Source organism: Pocillopora damicornis, chromosome 5 (assembly GCF_964200805.1).
Source record: "Pocillopora damicornis chromosome 5, jaPocDami1.2, whole genome shotgun sequence".
NCBI classification, from domain to species: domain Eukaryota; kingdom Metazoa; phylum Cnidaria; class Anthozoa; order Scleractinia; family Pocilloporidae; genus Pocillopora; species Pocillopora damicornis.
Genome location: NC_142674.1, coordinates 14,378,398 through 14,398,118, shown reverse-complemented (window position 1 = coordinate 14,398,118; position 19,721 = coordinate 14,378,398). Strand labels below are relative to the sequence as shown.

General features: G+C 39.0%; 4 protein-coding genes and 1 pseudogene across 4 annotated transcripts in view; 2 read left to right on the top strand and 3 right to left on the bottom strand.

The window, feature by feature from the left end:
- The window catches only part of LOC149045504 (uncharacterized), a 2,163-nt pseudogene extending 1,750 nt beyond the window's left edge, over positions 1 to 413 (bottom strand).
- Positions 1 to 11,073, bottom strand: part of LOC149045502 (ATP-dependent RNA helicase ddx24-like) — a 12,076-nt gene extending 1,003 nt beyond the window's left edge. Inside the window, exons 1-6 of the mRNA XM_089205910.1 lie at positions 11,029 to 11,073; positions 10,536 to 10,730; positions 9,829 to 9,939; positions 4,495 to 4,619; positions 4,251 to 4,323; positions 161 to 688 (exon numbers count right to left, since the gene is read on the bottom strand). Coding sequence (XP_089062036.1) covers positions 584 to 688; positions 4,251 to 4,323; positions 4,495 to 4,619; positions 9,829 to 9,939; positions 10,536 to 10,730; positions 11,029 to 11,073 — 654 coding nt within the window. The 3' untranslated portion in view covers positions 161 to 583. The remainder of the gene's footprint in view (positions 1 to 160; positions 689 to 4,250; positions 4,324 to 4,494; positions 4,620 to 9,828; positions 9,940 to 10,535; positions 10,731 to 11,028) is intronic.
- Positions 4,925 to 9,750, top strand: LOC149045503 (uncharacterized). Its single transcript, XM_089208232.1, has one exon. It carries the CDS (start codon positions 5,151 to 5,153, stop codon positions 5,508 to 5,510), a length of 360 nt encoding a protein of 119 aa, XP_089064358.1. The 5' UTR covers positions 4,925 to 5,150; the 3' UTR covers positions 5,511 to 9,750.
- Positions 11,074 to 11,473: 400 nt separating the features above from the next.
- On the bottom strand, positions 11,474 to 15,931 carry LOC149045501 (uncharacterized). Its single transcript, XM_089208194.1, has 2 exons — positions 15,750 to 15,931; positions 11,474 to 15,260 (listed from the first exon to the last, which is right to left on the bottom strand). Exons 1-2 carry the CDS (start codon positions 15,929 to 15,931, stop codon positions 13,334 to 13,336), a joined length of 2,109 nt encoding a protein of 702 aa, XP_089064320.1. The 3' UTR covers positions 11,474 to 13,333.
- A 232-nt stretch (positions 15,932 to 16,163) lies between these two features.
- LOC149045500 (uncharacterized) lies at positions 16,164 to 18,834 on the top strand. The gene is made up of 5 exons (XM_089208207.1): positions 16,164 to 16,302; positions 16,624 to 16,849; positions 17,314 to 17,542; positions 17,702 to 17,855; positions 17,974 to 18,834. Exons 1-5 carry the CDS (start codon positions 16,203 to 16,205, stop codon positions 18,219 to 18,221), a joined length of 957 nt encoding a protein of 318 aa, XP_089064333.1. The 5' UTR covers positions 16,164 to 16,202; the 3' UTR covers positions 18,222 to 18,834.
- Positions 18,835 to 19,721: the final 887 nt, after the last annotated feature.

Below are 19,721 nucleotides of genomic sequence, written 5' to 3'. Positions count from 1 at the left end.
CATAAGAACCATGGGAACAATAATCCTCACCCCACCCTACTACTACAAGCCAAACGTAACCTATTTTGATTGAACTAAGATATTATCAGCCTGCAAGATCCATTGTTCTTGGTGGGACTGTCAGTACAACCATTGTCTGCCTTAACTAAAGGTTGATTACCTTTCAATTGCTTCAGCTTTACTTGTCGCTCTTTCCTTTCTCCCTGATCTCCGAGATCTTCCAGTCTGTAAAAAACTTTTTTAAGGAAAATAAACTGAACAGGACAGTGTATAAAATGTGACATCAAACCTTCAAGACAGTAAAGTTCCAGAACACCAGTTCCGCCCGTTCCGTTGAAATGTTTTCTGACAATAAATGCATTCAAGCCCAAACCACCTAAGACTGATGTTGAGGCTGGTAGTCTAGTAACCATAACCGCGTGAACAATTCTTTGTGCAAAAAATGCTGAGCTGTCAAGTTCGACTGTCAAATTGGGCCTTTTTCTTAAGCGAAAAAACAAACAAACAAAAAAACAAAACAAACCAAGGGCTACCCAAAAGATAATTGCCATATTTCTCTGTTTTTGTTTTTGTTTTTTCATCTTCACCTACTTGTGTTCTTCTTTGTCAATTTGCTTGGCGAGAGAAATTCTTTTCCTAATGGAGGACATAAATGACACATTAACTGGAAAGGAGTCCAGCTCGTTTCCTGCAACGCGAAATTTGAAAAAGAATAAAATCAAGAAAACAAATATGAAAAAAAAAATAATAAAACAAACAAACGAACGACACGAGAGACTGTAAGTTAACCCTTAAACGCCTATTAATGACTGGCATCTAGTTTCTTCTGACAGCATCACTCCTGAATCAAACATAAAGGTCACGAGAATACAGGGAACGACCATCTAAAGAAACTCTTGATTGTTAAACAAATTCTCCTTGTTAGTTCCATAGAAAATTCATGGAAAATGGTGTGGAGAAAATGCAAACTGATTTTTAAGGGTGTAAAGGGTGAAATTGTAGTCGGGCTGAGTAAACTCCTAATTTTAATCGTTCACAAAAAGTACCCAGAAAGTTAAAACGTGAGGTATTTGGTTACAGTTAAACTGAACGATGGAACTTTCATTAATTTAACATCTGAATTTTCTCGAGAAAATTGTTAGTAGAGAAAGAGCGAGCAAAGTTTTAATTTAAGTTCTACAACAAATATACGCTCCCGGTGAGTCTTTCCAATTCCGTTCAATTTGGACATTTGTACCGTAAATTACACAACAGAAACTGAAGGAATTTTTTGAGAAAAGGCCGCATTAAATTCCCTTGTGTCTCGTTGGAGTGTGCCGTTCGAATTTAGTTTTTGTGAAGGAAAGACCAGATTTACACACGCCATAGCAGCAAACAAACGAGCAAACTCTCACAACTTCAAAATTCACAACTTTAAAAAGATTGAATTTACTCACAATTACTTTCCTCGCCGTTTACTTAATGAACAGAGGTAAATCTTCGTACATGAATGAATCGTCGATGAGAGTGAATAATACTTTCCGTTAGATCATTGACTGATTTTGAAGAAAACATCGTCGTGACAGTCCTTGCCAAACTAGTTCCGTTGTTTTTCAAATGCTCTTATGCTTTTTTTTTTCTTACGCGCTCTCTAATTGACAGGTATCAGATTGTGACAGATACTTGTAAAAATAATGTTTCAAAGTTTGTTTGGAAGCCTTTTAAATCACCTTTATCGTTACGGAAATGAAAATGTTTCGCTGAGGCATCTCTCTTTAATTTGCATCACCTCTATTTTAACTACCATTTACTCGCTCAAAAATTGTTCAGTTTATGGATGATCTTATGGTATTTTCAGCCCTAAATCATTCGGGTTCTTTCGGAAAGAATTTCGTCAAGTTTAAAAACAATAAATATGTTATTTACCGGCTAAGGGTCGGTCCGTATGGTGAAAAACTGTGACCTCGGTCTTGAAAATGCTGCCCTCGGCCTACGGCCTCGGGCAGTATTTTCAAGACCTCGGTCACAGTTTTTCACCATACGGACCTCCCAGCCGGCAAATAACATATATTTCTTAACCCTGTGATCCATAAGAGTGACCAACCTCCAACTTCTCCTAACGACTGTCACACCCAAGTAAATATTTCTCAAAAGACTATAAATGTATCAAACACAAGATATTGGGTGCTTAACATTAACCTCTAACCTTGTTATCAAATGGGTATCCAATCATCCTTCTGTTAACAAAGCTATCCGTACTCGCATTAGGTATGATCTATGGAAGCAATGGTCCTCGAAATGCTCCGAACGCACACGCAAATCTTTTGGAAGAAATGTCCTTCCAATGACATGAATCCATGCACGTCAGTAAATGGGGGTATTTTGGCAAGCTAAAAAAGCGAAGCTTGGGATCCTGCTTGTTTTTTACCAGACTAATGCCCTCGAACGCTTCGCAATTAGCCATTTTACTAGGGAAAACCCCAGGATAACCCCAACTACGAAAGAACGGAGCAACCATTACACGTCATCAACCCAAAATGCCTTGCGCACCTAAAAAGACGGAGAACGCGGGTAGTTCGAACTTGCCGTGAAGGCCAGTTTTGAAGGCCGAAAAAAATTAACAAGGTTAGAGGTATGATTTTAAGTACCACATATCTTGAGTTGATACATTTAGAGCCTTTTTCGCAGTATTTGCTTTAACACTGAAGGTTCCCTTTTGATCGATTTTGATTGATCGGTCTGGTCTCCATGGACTTGTCAAAGGCTTTCGACACCTTACCTCATGAACAGATTGTTTTGAAATTAAAAGAATATGGAGCAGATGAAGCAACAACCTCCCTGATAAAATATAATTTATCAAATCGATTCCAAAGGGTGAGACTGGGGGATACGCTTTCCAATTGGCAACCTATATGCAATGGTGTACCACAGGGATCCATCCTCGGCCCTTTATTATTCAACATCTTCATGAATGATCTTTCATATGTCATCAAGAAGTGCACTCTGTCCACTTACGCTGATGACACTCAAATCTTTTACGCCGACAATCAACTCTCCAAAGTTGAAGAAACAATCAACAATGATCTTATTAGTGCTGATATATGGTTTGCGCGTAATGGTATGAAGAGGAACAGTTCAAAATACCAGGCTATGGTGTTGGGAAAACACAAGGGAACTGATGAACCAGTGTTTAAGTGTGAGGAGTCACAACTTCCCATATCCAACACAATGGAACTTCTTGGCGTGACAATCGAGGATAAATTAAATTTTGAAAAGCACATTGCTAAAATATGTAGAAAAATCAGTCAACAAGTCGCCGTATTAAAAAGGATGCAGAAAATGTTGTCTTTTGAGACTAGAAGGGATCTTTATAAAGCTTTCATTTTACCACACTTTAATTACTGCTCCGAAACGTGGCACTTCTGTAATAAAAAGTCAGCTGACAAGTTAGAGTTGGTGAACAAACGTGCGCTCCGTTTTGTTTTTAGAGATAAGTACTCGCCTTATGAGGAACTTTGTAAGCGTATCGGTCTCTCAAGTCTTCGTGAACAGCGATTAGGAAAAATATATTGTCCTCTGTCTTTATGATATTAGCCAGTGATGCAGGTCCAAAAAGCTTACGTGATCTTATAACAGTAAGGTGCTCCACTTATAACCTTAGGGGCACCACAATACTGGACCTCCCAAAAGTAAAATCAACAACCTTCGGGTTAAGATCATGGAGATATGCTGCATCGAAATTATGGAACGCTTTACCGGACGAGTCTCGAAAGATACAAACATTTACTACTTTTAAAAATTACTTAAAAACATTAGATCTCACGGGACTCTGGTGCGGTGAGGATCTATCCTTGATTATATTTACTGTTTTTAATGATTACATTTTATACATTTTACTTGGTGACTACATTGTTAAATTCTTATATTTTAATATTAGCTAGTTCTTAATCTTAATTTATTTAAATTTATATACCTTCATAAGGCTTTATAATTTCCTTTTCTCTTTTTATTTCGTGGCGTACCTGTAAACTAGCTTTTAGCTAAGCGTTCTGACCACGTTAAATAAATTGATTGATTGATTGATTGATTGATTGAGGTCTTGAGAATAGGAGAAATGATCCCCAAGTAAAGAAGCTCTTGATTGTTAGACGAAATCCCCATCTCAACACCTTAAGAATTATATAAGGAACAGCTGCATGGAGAATTATTTGGATACTAACGTTAAGGTATAAATTTTTATGTAACTAAAAAGGAGATTTAGACTATGGCACCTTAAAGGTGGCCTCATGGTTAGTGCGCTCGAGACGTCTTCCCTTTGCAGTTCCCTCATCTTCATCATAATCACTGCGAACAGGAAACATTTAAGTTAAATTTTGATAAAAAGAGAGTCATTTACCTCAGTTTACAGGTTGACAGTCATGAAAATCATTTCAGAAGGAGAAGCCTGAAAGAAATTCAAGCTCCGATGGAAATTGAAGTCCATTACAAATATGCTACTGTAGATGTGGTGTGTACCTCCTTCTATGAATGAGCTCCAATATTGAAGATAATTCTTGAAAGTGGCCTTGCTCCACCATTCTGTCTGCCTCGTCAATCACAAGATATCTCAAGTTCTCCAAACGGCAGACATGCTCTTCACCCTGAAATTAAACGCCGCCAGAAGATATCTCAAGAATCATCCATTTGATAGAAAAAGGCTACACTCCAATTTCACCGTTGGGTATATGAAAAAGAAAAAAAACGCCCGGCACTGATGTTTACAGAGGAGTAGAAAATGCTTACAGCTGTACTTATCATTTTTGACGGCGTTTTACAAACGGAAAAAACTTACACGACATTGGAAATCCAAATTCATGCTGAAAACTACACAGGACAATTGATCTCATGAGAAACATACCTAAATGTACAAGTGTGTGTCGACTGTTTCAGATCTCAAAAAATGTAATTTGTGATAATCGGTATTGACATAAATTAATATTTTGCCGACACGCAACAGAGAACTGGGTGCGAGCGTAGTACGCGGAGGCTCATGGGTAGTATGTTTGTAAGAAGAGATCGTTGAGAAACTTGTGGCATTCTACGGTCAGCCTTGCCACTAGCACTTTCCCATAAGGTTTATTTCTTGTCTTCATCACTTTTCCTTGCCTAGTTATGGACGAAGCAGGCGTCAGATGTCAGAGATTAAAAGGTTGAAATGCGATTCCGTTCCTCACTTCAACAAAAAGAGCAACGAGGAGCAGTACAAAGCTAACAAAGCTATTAAAGATGCTGTTGAAGACGCCCAGATTGCCCTCGAAAGGAACGACGTCGAGAAGATCAAACAAGCCTTGGATAAAGGTATGGAGCTGTTTCAAGAGCGTCAAAAATTGATTTTACTGGCTGATAAATCACAGTACGGGTGGAAGACGGTCCTCGAATACAAGCACCATGATCTCGCAGACGACGAAGAAGATGAGAAAAAGATATACAGGGCCGAATCCAGAGCAGCTAGGTCCACGAAGCGTTTCACATCTCGCTCGACCCGGCAATGAAGTAATGTTACATCGACTTCAACAACTCCGCAGTTTTTCCGCCTCACAGCTACCCAATTTGTTTTCGCGTGTAAACCCGCAGCTTTCGTCCCAGAGTTCGTCTTCTGGTTTGTGCTTTGCTTGTACAAACCCGGGCATTGGAGGGTTTTCTGCCCTAATTTGCGGTTTGATGTTCTTTCTAATACCGGTCAGAATCCCGAATGACTCACTTCGGACGTCGATTTGGAATAAGGCCTTGTTCTTGAGGATAGCGATGAATTAATTTTTCTTCGTGTCAATGGAAATTCTTTCGAGGTTAAATCCGGCGATGATTACTCGTCCGTTAAAGGACGGCTACGTGGAGTCCTCGCATTCTGGAACGACATTCACGCCCCTCAATTTATCCTGGATGTTATTGATTATGGCTATAAATTACCGCTTCTCCAAGTTCCTCCGCCCTTCACAGCTAAAAATATCAGTTCGGCTTTGGAGCAGGCACCTTTTGTCGAAAGTGCCATTAACAATCTCTTTATCAACGGTTGCGTCACTGAAGTGTTTGAAGCTCCTGTTATCATCAATCCTTTGTCCGTATCTGTTCAAAAATCAGGCGAAAAGCGTCTAATTTTAGACCTTCGCCACGTTAATCAGTTCCTTTACAAATGCCGATTCAGGTGTGAGGATTTGTCTATTGAAACTAAATGCGTTTGGGAGCCCACTCAGGTTATTACTTGGCTCGGAGCCGTTCTCAATACTTCCACTTCTGAAGTTTCTGCCACTGCTAAGCGAATTACCAGTTTACAAGAAGATTTATCGACTATTTTGGCCATTCCCTTGTCTTGTCATCCAGTTCGGAAGCTTGCCTCTGTTTGCGGAAAAATAATATCTCTTGGCCCCTGCGTTGATAATGTCTCTAGGCTTATGTCTAGAAATTTGTTCGCAGTCATCAATACCGCGCAAACCTGGAACTCTTACGCTCGTCTTTCGTCTGAAGCTCTGGCTGAGCTGGTTTTCTAATGCGGCAAGTCTTAACGGCATACCTCTTTGGCCTGTCAGGCACAAGCCTTCGAAGATTGTCTATTCCGATGCTTCTGGCTCAGCTTGCGGCAGTTTCATCGAGTTCGAGGGGAAGATGTTCCATCAAAACTGGGAAGATTTTGAGAAAGCTCAAAGTTCTACATTCAGAGAGTTGTTAGCCGTGTCTTTATCAGTGAAAGCCTTCGTGGAGTCATTGAGAGCCCAAACAGTCACGTGGTTTACGGATAATCAGAACGTTGTCCGGATCGTTAATTCAGGGTCTAAGACTCCAGCATTACAAGAGCTTGCAATGGATATCCATCGTAGTTGTTTGCTTAGTGCTATTAACATCGATATGCAATGCATCCCGAGAGACCTAAATAGTGCGGCGGACGATATAAGCAATTTCATTGATTATGACGACTACACGATCAACGATACGGTCTTCAGTGTTCTTGACGACTTATGGGGTCCACATACCTGCGATAGGTTCGCTTGTTCCTACAATGCCAAAGTCCAATGCTTTAATTCAAGGTTTTACCAGCCTGGTTCGAGTGGCGTCAATGCGTTTTCTCAGGATTGGTCTCACCATAATAGCTGGCTGTGTCCCCCTGTGTATTTAACGTGTAAAGTTATTAAGCATATGGAGCTGTGCTGTGCTCAAGGAACTCTGATCGCTCCCCTTTGGAAGTCAACCTACTTCTGGCCCATCCTGTGTTCGGATGGTTTCCATTAGAGTACATTTATCCATGACTGGGTTATCCTGCCTAACTCTCCTAAGTTGTTCATTAGAGGAAAAGCTAAGTACTCTATTTTTGGTAGCAAGCCATTGGCTTTCGTTTCGTTAGCTCTACGTCTTGTCTTTAGCATCATTCCCTGATTAGATTCCGAGTTATCTCGTAAAAGCTTTCTAGTTCCTTGTGTTTGATTCCATTCGGGCTAGAGTTCGCTGCTGTCTCCACTATGTACCGATAAGGCGTATTATATCTGCCCGAAGTACTTATTATTTGTTGATAATCATTTTCTAAGTTAAACGTGTTAGGCCTTAGAGAGGCATCCAGGAGAGGCCCTAGAGGGGCGATTTGTCATATGTATTTTCATTTTGTACCCTAGAGGGGTATTTTCTGTTGGCATTGTGCAAACGCCCTAGAGGGGTACGTCCACTAGAATAGCATGGTTTTTTCTCTTGTATCGTTTTACGCATAAGTGTATTGCTTGATCGGCAAAGTGGTCTTCCTGAGTGATGACAGTGAGTTGAATGTAATTCAGCATTGTGTGCATTGCTGCCTGTCTCATTGATTTTTGTCCCTTTTTGAGTTCGCTACTGTTTCCACTACGTACCGATAAGGCGTATTATATTTGCGCGAAGTACTTATTATTTGTTGATAATCATTTTCTAAGTTAAACGTGTTAGGCCTTAGAGAGGCATCTAGGAGAGGCCCTAGAGGGGCGATTTGTCATATGTATTTTCATTTTGTACCCTAGAGGGGTATTTTCTGTTGGCATTGTGCAGACGCCCTAGAGGGGTACGTCCACTAGAATAGCATGGTTTTTTCTCTTGTATCGTTTTACGCAGAAGTGTATTGCCTGATCGGCAGAGTGGTCTTCCTGAGTGAAGACAGTGAGTTAAATGTAAATTAAGCATTGTGTGCATTGCTGCCTGTCTCATTGATATCTTTTTTATCCTTAGATATCTTCACTTCCGTTTTTTGGTCTTCAGGGGCCCAAAATTCCCCGAGAGTGGATCAGCTAATGGAGAATCTCAAATCTACCGTGCTTGCTTCCAGAGCGTCTGGGACATTCGCAAACTACTCGAGGGCGTTTAACAAGTGGAGACCCTTTGCTAGTGATGTCTTGGGTACCTCGGAGTTTCCAGTCAGTCCAACCGATTGTGCCCTCTACTTGCAACACCTCCTTGAGTCGTCCAAGTCCGTCGCTTCCATCAACTGCGCCTTTTACGCGTTCAAGTGGGTACATCTTCTTGCAGGCGTCGACTCTCCAACATTACATCCTACCGTTATTGCCGTAAAGGAAGGAGCTGTTCGCCTTGCCAGTCAGCCAATAGTCAATAGAAAGGAGCCCCTGGACGCCTACCACCTCAAGGTCCTTGCCGCAGAGACTAATCTAGAAGACCTTTTACGATTACGAAATTTAGTTATGTTCATTCTCGCATTTGCCGGTTTTCTTAGAAGTTCCGAGTTATGCGTTATGCGTAGCAGAGATGTTCAGTTTAACGAGGGTTACATTACAATCAGCATAGAGAAAAGCAAGATGGATCAACTGAGGGAGGGCAGGTCGGTCGTTATTGCTGAGTCCTCATCTATCACGTGTCCCTGTTCTTTACTTAAGCTGTATATGCATAAGGCCCAGATTCCTGAAAATTCAGACGAGTATTTTTTTTTTAGGGCCATTTCAGCTTCGGGCGATCACAAGCGCCTTATCTCTGTAAACAAGCCGATTTGTTATTCTTCCTATAGGCAGTCCTTTTAAGAAGTCTTTCGCGAATATTGTACCATATATCTCTAAGTATAGCACTCATTCAGCTAGGTCAGGTGTAGCTACTTTAGCTGTCAGCTCTGGCATTTCGGAGAGGAATCTTCAGCGCCATGGTCGCTGGGCCTCAGTCACAGCAAAGAACATTTATGTTAAGGATTCTCTTTCCAGTAGGCTAGAAGTTTCCAAGGCTCTGTTTCTCTGAGCTCAAGCCCTACCTTTAGCTTTCTATCTTGGGCCTGGCTGACCAACGCGCCCATGCCTCAACCTTTGAGTGTGTTCGGTTGTGTAGTGAAGGCAAAATATGTAATTTGTGATAATCGGTATTGACATAAATTAATATTTTGCCGACACGCAACAGAGAACTGGGTGCGAGCGTAGTACGCGGAGGCTCATGGGTAGTATGTTTGTAAGAAGAGATCGTTGAGAAACTTGTGGCATTCTACGGTCAGCCTTGCCACTAGCACTTTCCCATAAGGTTTATTTTTATTGTGTAATTAGCCTGATATGATTTGTTTTCTTCATTCTCTTCATTGTTTATAGATCAACCTTAAAACCCCAAAGGTGGCGCCACTGCAGTTGGTCGGGGGTACACGGTCCCTATTTTCCTAACAAGAGGTTTTTGGGGTTTACGTGTCCGGCTTTGGCGCATGTAGGACGTTACTTGATGTATCTCTTATCCACTTTGTTGTAAATTCATTGTCACAATTAAAATCTATCTTGGGCCTGGCTGACCAACGCGCCCATGCCTCAACCTTTGAGTGTGTTCGGTTGTGTAGTGAAGGCAAAATGAAAGTGAATCAGTACAACTTATGATACATGAGGTACTTACCTCGGAAATCAAATCCCACAGTCTTCCCGGGGTGGCTACTATTACCTCAGGATACTTGTTTAAAAGCCTCTGTTGTTTTTTAGGTGTCATTCCTCCAACCGCAGCAACTATCTTGAAAAAAAGGAATTGTTTACTGATTCGAATGATTTTGAGGTACTTTGTTTGGTGGGTATTTCTCTGATAAAAGATAAAGTTGACACAGGACTAGAAGGGGCGGCAAGGGAGGGGAGGGGAGGGGGTAAATGGTACATCATGGGAGGATTGTAATTCTCTGAACAAAAGGGTTTTTATGTACTTTGCTGGTGAAGGGGCAAAGATAAAATAAATATTTCTGTCTAGAATATCGTACCAAAAAACAATAGAGTTTATGTTTGAGGGAATAACAATGTTTTCAGCACTAACTCATCATTATTTGAATTGCTTAAGCCTACTGTGGCTACAAATTCATGTTTCTCCAAAAAAATTAAAAAATGCTTTCCAAACAAGAGATAGGTTTGCATTCTGTGCCACTGAAAAGAGGAAAATTGAAGGCTCAGGAGACAAAATTGACTTGGGCCAATAAAAATAAAGTAATAATTGAGTTTCTAACAATGGGAAAACAGAATCTAACTGTGGAGATGACTTCCAAATTGTCAATTTAAGTACATGATGTTACCTCTAAAGATGTGTGTTTTGTAGCCAGTTTGAGATGATTTTATTTCCATAACCAATTCTCTGGTTGGTGTCATTATCGACACCAGGAGTGATTTCTTGAGCTTGGATGTTCCGTTACCAGTTTCTGTGGCATTTGTGGTATCATTTTTGGTTGTATTTTCTGTAATTTCACCTGCTTCTTGACTGGACTTGTGGTCAAGGATGTGGGTGAGAATTAGAACCCCAAAGGTTAGTGTTTTACCTGAACCCTAATAAATACCAAAAATTTTTTATCATAACTTCAACAGACAATTTCAAGGCATTATCCAACAAATGATATGAGAACTATGAAACTTACAACTTGAAGGGACTTATCTTGACAATCTTATTAATTTATGTAATACACATTTTTGTATAAATAATGTTCCATCAACCAACTATAGGAAGATATAGAATGCCTACATATAGAAGGAAGAACTATTACATTAGTTCTTAAGAGAGCAAAATTTAACCATCAGTCTGTCAGTCAGTCAGAGCTCTCTCTCAAGAGGTACATCAAACACATACTTTCAGCTCAACAGCTCTCCTCAAGAGTGCTTTTACAAAAGTCATATTTATAATTATTCAACAATCACTTAGTACTTAGACAATAATTAAGGTCAAAGACCAGCTCTAAAGAAACAGAAACTGTTTGCTATAATGTGTGGGAAAGTCTTGTTACACATAAATGAGCTAAATGAGCTAGGTGTACATCATAGTAGACACATGTACATGTTGAAAATTATTTTTTTTCCTCTCTCTCTCCCTCTTGAAAAAAAAAAAAAAAAAAAAAGGATTCTTCAAAATAGTTGTGAAACCAAGTAAACAAACAACACACATAAAAAAAGAGACCTCCACCAATGCAACTGCTGTGATTCACACAGGAAAAAATTCCTAAAACACATGCATGGGTATTTAGCTTTTTACATTTTGAATAAAACCCATCAGTGGTTTTTATAGAAAACCATTAATGTTAATTTAACCATATTAATGTTTATTACAAATAAACCAACAGTGTTAATCAATTTCCCCACAAGAGATGTGTGGTGGCACATTACAATTAAAAACAAGGATGGTTTTTGTTTAAAAACTTGTGAAATGTTTGTATATTTTCCATTAATGGGAAAACAAATCACAAATACACTCTTGTAAAATTAAGAAACAGCTTTGTATTCTGGTGAGAAAACATCATGTTTATCAAATTACCATTAATGTGAAAATACAGAAGTTGTGCAGCCAAATCCCATTCATGTTTTTTGGAACAAGAATGGATTGGTCACATTTGGTTTGGTAGCATTTCATAACAATAGTCCAGCATGTTTTTTTACTTAAAGACCATGGATGGTTTATGTATTTTCCACTGATGGGGAAACAAGTCCATACAAAACCTTGTTGTGAAATTAAAGAAACAATCTATTGTTTTGATGGAAAAAAACATCCCTGTTCATGCTCTTTTCAGTTGCTATAACATACTACATGGTCCATCCATGAAATAGTTCGCCATTATCATTGTTCTCCCCATTGCTGTGAAATAAGAGAAACTAAAATCACTGTCTCCAAGGAATTGAAAGACAAAGTTTCTAAAGATACAAAAATATTTCAGTTACATTTTTTCACTGAAAGAACAGAAGTACAGTAAAAGATATGACTACATCATATCATTTTTAAGGTAAAACATTCCATGTGAACTTAGGAGATGTGAGTGTCAGAATGTAATAATTTTCTCCAAAATGGAAAAGAACACAGAAATTATATGGATCTGGAGTTAGTCTTTTCAAATTAAAATGAGGTTTCTTATTCTTAACTAAGTCTGGATTTTTAGCTTCATGTGTGATTATTACATTATCCAGGTATCTCCTCTCCATTCACCATTTGCATGACACAAAATAGAGTTCCATGAGACAATATCTTGGGCCTGTCTCCTTTCCTGGCATTGCACATACAGGGTTCCACCAGGTCTTTGCACATCCTCCACATAGTAAACAACTTTGGCTGTCTTTGCCCTCTCTTGAATAGTCAACACCTTGGCCAGCCAGGGGTGAGGGTTGTCTCCTTTGATGAAAATCATATCATCTATTTGTGGATGGAATGGCACTTGGATGTCACCCCATGTAATTGGCATGACTTCTCTTTGAAAATCTAGCACTGTTCTCCTACCAGGATGTAGAGGATCATTGTAATTGTACAGTATAGCCTTCCTCAAAATTGCTGTAACTGGAGCGATCAAAACTTGGACACCAGTGGCAATATCAGTTATCAAGCCTCCACTGTAAGGGTCAGATAAAGGGTTACCCTCCTCATCCAGTTCCATAGAGTACTTCAAGACTTTAACAGTTTTTGAGAACTCTCCATCAACTTCAAGACACAAGAAGTATTCTACTTGGCAAACATGCTGCTCATTGGCATTATCCAGCAAAACCACGTGTTCTCCTTTTCTGTAAAGCATGCCTTGGGGTGTTTGATCTGGTTTCCACAAGTTTTTGAAAGAAAAGGCCGTGTCTGGAAAAACAGAAGGCAAGGAAGAATCAGACATAATCAAGTCAATATCCTCTTGAGATAAATGCACTTCACTGGACAGCATTCCTCCAACCAAAACCCCCTCCTTAAAGCTACTTGCAGACTCTGGGTTAGTGGCAATCAGTTTCTTAATGTGTTTAGCAGCTTTCAAAGATTTTGCACACATCTTTTGAAGATCAACTTTGAAACTGGGCTCTTCTTGAGGTAGGATGGTAGCTCTCACAACTTTAAGTAATTCTCTGAAGGATTCACGTTTGGCAAATGAACATTCTATGTTCTTGAAATTGCTTGAGATGCCCACATATCGCCTTACAGCTCATTCATAGGGATAACACCAATAGTTGTCAGGATGAGAAAATCGATAAGCATCTTCTGAAATATGCTGGAGATTGTGGACAGTAATCTTACAGGCAGTCAGTCCTCGTTGCTCCTCAGTAAGAATGATAAAACGCTTTGCCAAGTGCTCGAACAATTGTAGGTCATCATGAGACCACATATTACGATGGTTGAAGATAAGTTCTGTCATTCTCACTGTGAGCTGCCACAAATGGTAGTCCAATGGTTCTAGCAAGCCAGCCAAAAGCACTTCTGAGGCAGGGTAGGAAAACTTCTGGAACTCTTCAGTTTTCCAGTAGCCAAGACGTGATGATAATCCATGGGGAATCCTCCCATCTTTCAGCTCTGCAGTCCATGGGAACTTTGCTAGCCTTTCATCTGCCACTTTAGCATCAAGTTTTTCCTCAGCGATCATGTCTTTAAGTAAATTCCCCACAATGTTTAAAGGAAGATTGTGCATGACATCAAATACTGTGTCTTTTATAACATCAAATCCATACAGTTTGTGGAGTCGATGCAGTATGCTAAGTCCTGTGTAACCTGACTCTCTACTTAACCTTTCACGAACAGTGGGGCGATCTTCATCAGCTACCTCTTTCATTTTTGCAAGTTCAGCTGCAAGTTTCCGTTCTTCCCATGGGAATCTAGCATGGAGACGGTTTTGTCCATAATAGTAATGGGTTCCACCCATTGGATTAATGGTTCCTTTAACTTTATCTCTTCTGCAAGCTAGGATTCCACCTTTAATGAACTTGCCAACTTCACATTGAGCAGGATAATCTCCGGTCCAAAGCAGAAGCAAAACACGGACCACAATGTTGCCAGCTGGCAGGCGAGGAAAGTCACCCACATACTCCACTTCATAGCCATCAATAAATATGTTCTCAATCTCTGAAATGAGAGGCTCAAGGAATGGATCTAGGGCATTAGGTCGCTTCTTTGGCAACATGTGACTCGGCACAAAGCCAACAACATACACCTCATCAGTTGCATTCCTATCTTTTTTGTACATATTTGCAATGGTAACTTCTAGTGCTCCACAACTATGCTGACCTGGTGATCCAAATGGCTGCCAACCATCCCAGTGACCTATAAGTGCAATATTGCGAGGCTCACCCCGAGCAGATTTTGGTTGATGGTCTGTTCTTTCCCCACACTCTTCACACTGTATTGTGTAAACACCATCTCTTTCAGGGAATGCTTCAATTTGCTCAACTGTAATGACATTACCACAACAGTGACATCTGTATGGCAAAACCCATTCTTTGTCTGGGTTCCAGAACCAAGACAGTTCATTGAAACGACTACCATCCCACACTTCGCACAACTCAAAGTTTGGACCAATTCCACTGATCCATGCTTCTCTATTAATCCAATGGGCCAGCATCTTTTCACACATACTAGGGTCTGAGAACCATGTTTTTATCTTCTGAGAAAGCCCAAGGTAGTAGTATTTTATGTTTCCACTCTTTCCACAATGTCTACAAGTAGCACTGGGAGAATCTATAACATCCCAATGACAAGGATGACTTTGATCAAGGCAGATTGTGAACTCTTTAGGTTCCTTATAACCACATTCCTTAAGAAGTTTTTCAGTTTCTCTCCAATTTTTTGGCCAGTAAGCTGTGAGACTTTGGTTACTGTGACAAAACAAGTCTTTAGCAAAAACCAATACTTCTTCAAAGTCATTTAATGTTCCTTGCATTTGGTTTACCAACATAAGTGCTCTGCATATGGCACATACAATTTCTTTTAGTCTTAGCTCTCCTGAATTTTCCTCTAGTTCTGGTTGTTGGTCTGGTGATAATGATTCACAATCTCCACCGCTGGAGTCCCGCAACCAATCCTGGTGAACACTAGTACTATTACCATTATCTTCATTATCAAAGTCAGCTTCAGCTGATGAACTACAAATTAAATCAATTAAATACAAAAATCATTCTTCATCCTAGAATTGATTTTCATGAACAATGCAAATGAAATAATTACATGTCATACACATGCAGATCGTTTACAATTGGAACGATTCATAATAGTGTTGGGTTTGCGCCTAAACTTGAACTTTTTTTAGTTCAGCAATGCTTGGTATAAACTCAATTAAGAAGATTTAAGGCGAAAATTCGCTTGTTTAAGATGATGGTCGATTGACAGAACTAAAGTAAATCCCAAGGTGATTTCGGTTTCTCCGTGTGGGATTGATCAGAAAGCTTCCGAGAGGTCACGGATTTACTTACTAACAAGAACATAGTGCTGTTAATCGTTTTCTTGTTACTCTGTTCTGTGTTACTGCGTTGCTCTGTTTAGAAACACCCACATCATAGAGTGAAGCTCAAGTAAAGGCCTCTGCAGCCACTTGTTGATCTTTTACCGAGGAAAAACTAAAAAAAAACGCTTACCGATCTAGATTAAGAACGGGTTCGGCCAGTTCTAAGGAATTTTGCCAGTGCCAATGTCTGTACTCCACCGAAGACGAAACAGGTTTCCCATTACAGTAAATACACGGGCAATGAACGTGAGCGTAGGAAAGGTCGCTGCACTGACATCTAACGATTTCCCTTCGACTCCAGCTTCTTTTCATGGTACAAAGCAATAAGAATATCCAAAAACTAAGTAATGAAACACTTCATCACTATTCCATACTTACTAAACTGGTAAAGGCATGCTTTGACCTTCCTACTTCAAGAGATTAAGGATTGGGGCAAGTCACGAGTTAGTCCAGATTTAGACACAGTAACCATCAATGCCTTTCGGGCGCTTTAGTTATTTCCATTGTATCTCTCTTCGCGCCTTTTCACTAAACCGCCGCCTACGGATGCTTTTAAGCCAGAATATCGCCGTAACCTAATAACATGGAGGAAGCTTCAAGGCAATTAACAGATTGGACGGTGGATGAGGTCTCCAAACGAGTTCGGGAGAAGTTTAACGACGATGTAGCTAAAAAGTTCGAAGGTAAGTTGTACATATGTAGCAAATCCATATTAAAATTGTAAATTCGTTCGATCGTGAACTGTCAGTGTTCTTTAGTCCGACTTTGGAAACGTTTTGTTGCTCCTTTTTGATGCGATTAAAATCATCTTTAAATGTGCCAAAATTGAGGAAAGTTTGCTGAGATTCATTTGGCAATCCGGACTTACATTTCACCAATTACCTGCGTGCTACTATGTCTGAGTGTAAATTTGGAACGACACTTCGTTTCTTTCGTTCCCATTTTGCCTTTACGTTTTGTAACAATGATTAACGGTTTCTTCGGTTTTTCTTCCTTCAATACAGAACAGAAAATTGACGGCAATGCACTCAAGCTTTTGGCGAGAGAAGGGAACACAACGCAGTATGCTGCATGCGGATTGACTACAGTCGGTGATCAGATGCACCTGAAAGAAATGATATCAGGGTTAACTTTACCTCTGGTACCGGTGTTGAGCAGGCATCGTAAAAAGCCCACAATTACAGAAATCAAAACGTTGACAGAATTAAATCAAAGAATTTATAAAGCAAAGTAAGTAAACTATATATTGTAATATATTTCTCGCCTGTTCGTAAGATTTCTCCGGCATACTTTTTGCATCTTGAATTCCACATCAAGTTTCTCCAACCTTGCCGCCATTTGTAAGACGCATGCGTAGTAAGCTTCTAGACTCGTATTATGACTTTAGACAAAACTAGTAAAATTAACATGCTTTATTAATTAACATACGAGTCACAAGAAATAGGTAATGCTCCAACAGAATTTAAATTTTAACCTGAGGGGAAATCATTGAAGACAAAGTGAATGTGAAAGGCATAGCTGCTGATAAACCACAAAAAGCACACTACTGATAAGAACTAAGAGTTCAGTTTTTACTTTCAAAACTGCATTTATTTTTTCCTGCAACTCATTGTATAGACACATCAGGATACACTTAGATTGGCACTTTCTTCGTACTTGTTTGTTATGTACCATTTTTGCTGATTTATTTTCAGAAGAAAAGCTGTTACCAGTGCAGCATTGGAGAAGTGGCCTGGAAATGATCTTCCAGTCTTTAGGAGTGATCCTGCTGCTACACAAGAACTTGAAAATTTGGTGTCTACACTGGAAGAGACCTGCAGTTTTGAACCAGCAGGGTTTAACAAGGAGGGCATCAAACAGCATGTATTAGATGTTTTGAATGAAAGAAGACGTAAAATTCGCAAAGGACATGACTACACACAGGTTTGTTGCTCCATCTTCATGAACTCAGTAATAAGGAATAAACTAGAATAGAGCCATCTAACGTTTTAGTTTGTTGGATTTCTATTGGAAATATAAGCAGAGTGTCTTGTAAAACAATAATCCAGGTGTTTAAGATGGTATTTATGTGTTTCTTTATAGCCAGACAAACGTACCCTAAAAAAACTTAAAGTGAGTGGCAGTTCATCTGAAGCTGACAGTGACCTTGCAGTTCATGGTGATGATGGAGGCGACACAGACATATTAAGTTCTTCAAATAATAGTACTTGTGATTCTCTCTCTGAAACTGAAGAGGGTATGTACCACCTGTACACTGAATATCTAATATTTATAAGGCTAAGTTCAAATTTGATTAATTTCAATCAAAAAGAGTTCGATGGGACTGGTGATAATCCATGTTTCATTACTTTCAGATTTGTCACTGCAAGGTGCCAAGGTGATCATCACAGTTGTGTTCTCTGCAATCAGATATAGTGATGTAGCAAAGCAACAGTTGGTTTCTGCTGCAAAGAAATTCAGACTTTCCTGCAATTTTGCTTCCAAAGACAGCATGACAATGGCACTGGCCAAGACCTTTCTGAAGGAGAACTTTGTTAAGGTAGACAGTGCAAACCTTCAAGATATCGACAGAGACAATGTTCAAAAGCTCAAGGTTTACTGACTTCTTTCTTCAAAAGCTCAAGGGTTACTGACTTCTTTCCTGATCATATTTTGCAAATCATTTATTATATACCTTTATACTTGTTGAGCAAATGTTACTGCTTGAGCTACTTGATAAGTACATTATGGTTTTTAATCTTTGTATTTTATGTAGCAATTATTAGTTGAAATTTTACATTACTGGTATGTAGAGTTTGATTTTTGGAAAAGTTTTAGAATTTTTTGCATTGTGTTTTTCATGCTAAAAGTTCAATTTTCATCCTGCCTCATTCTTTTGTGTTGAAAGGAAAAAGTAAATTATTCTTATAAACATTTACTTTGATTAGCCCCAATAATCATAGTGTAGTATGAATATGTATGTTGTGGTACACTGAACCTAAGGTCATTTAAATTACTAATATTCAAGTCAGTAGTAAAATAAGCCTTAGACTACCAAAGAACACCTTTTTCACATTTTTCATGTGTTGGTTTGTAATATGGGCAAAATGAAAAGGGACCCTAGAATGGAGGCTATCAATAAACAAGTGTTTAAAGTACCAGTAAAACTTACCAGTATTATGTTTACAACCTATTAACTATTGATGGTTTTTGACAATAAAATCCATTAATGTTAACTGTGCTGTTTTCCATCAACGGTTTTCCAGAATGGGACTTTGAGAAATACCACCAAATGTTTTTTAAGAAAGAATCATGTATTCTACGAAAAAGTCGTGATGTTTCTTGATTGTTAATCACTGTTGGTTTTTACACTAAAACCTGTAATGTTAATTACAATAAAACCAGTAATGTTAAGTTCCTCAATTCCCATCAATGGTTTTGGAGAGATTTATCCAAATTACCATCTCAAACCCATCAATGTTCTTTTTAAAAAAAACATCCATGAAGTTGGAGAAACATGAATGTATTTTAGGTGAAACTCATTATGTTTCTTGATTATTTACCGTTGATGGTTTCAGCTATTAAAACCATTCATGGGAAGTGTTCTGTTTTTCCATTAATGGCTTCAAAATGGAATTTGCTGAAATTACCATTCACAAAATCATCAATGTTTTTTTGGAAAATTTTCCTGTGTCAACTCACTGTTTCTGCTGCACCAATGATGTCCCTGTGGTGGAATATTGCAGGTGGAAGGGAGAGAGTCTGTATAGGGGTTGGTGTAGTAAAACTTTCTTCACTGAGTCCTCTCTGAACTTCTTTGGGAACACCAAGGACTTCCCAAGAACTCATATCTACCATGGGCTCTAAAGTTTAGTTCAATCAAAATAAATGATTTAGCTATAAAATATGATTGCATCTTAAACTCATAGTGTTAGTGAGAAATATCATTTTACAACAGTTGAACCGAATGGGTAATTTGTTCCTGTATAGATATGAAATATGTTTATAAAGGTTTCATAATCTAAATTGATAAACACTTAATTAATAAATAACAATACAGTAATAAAAAATTTATCAGTAAAATTGCATTATTTATTACACCCATTTTGAAATCACTGGTGGT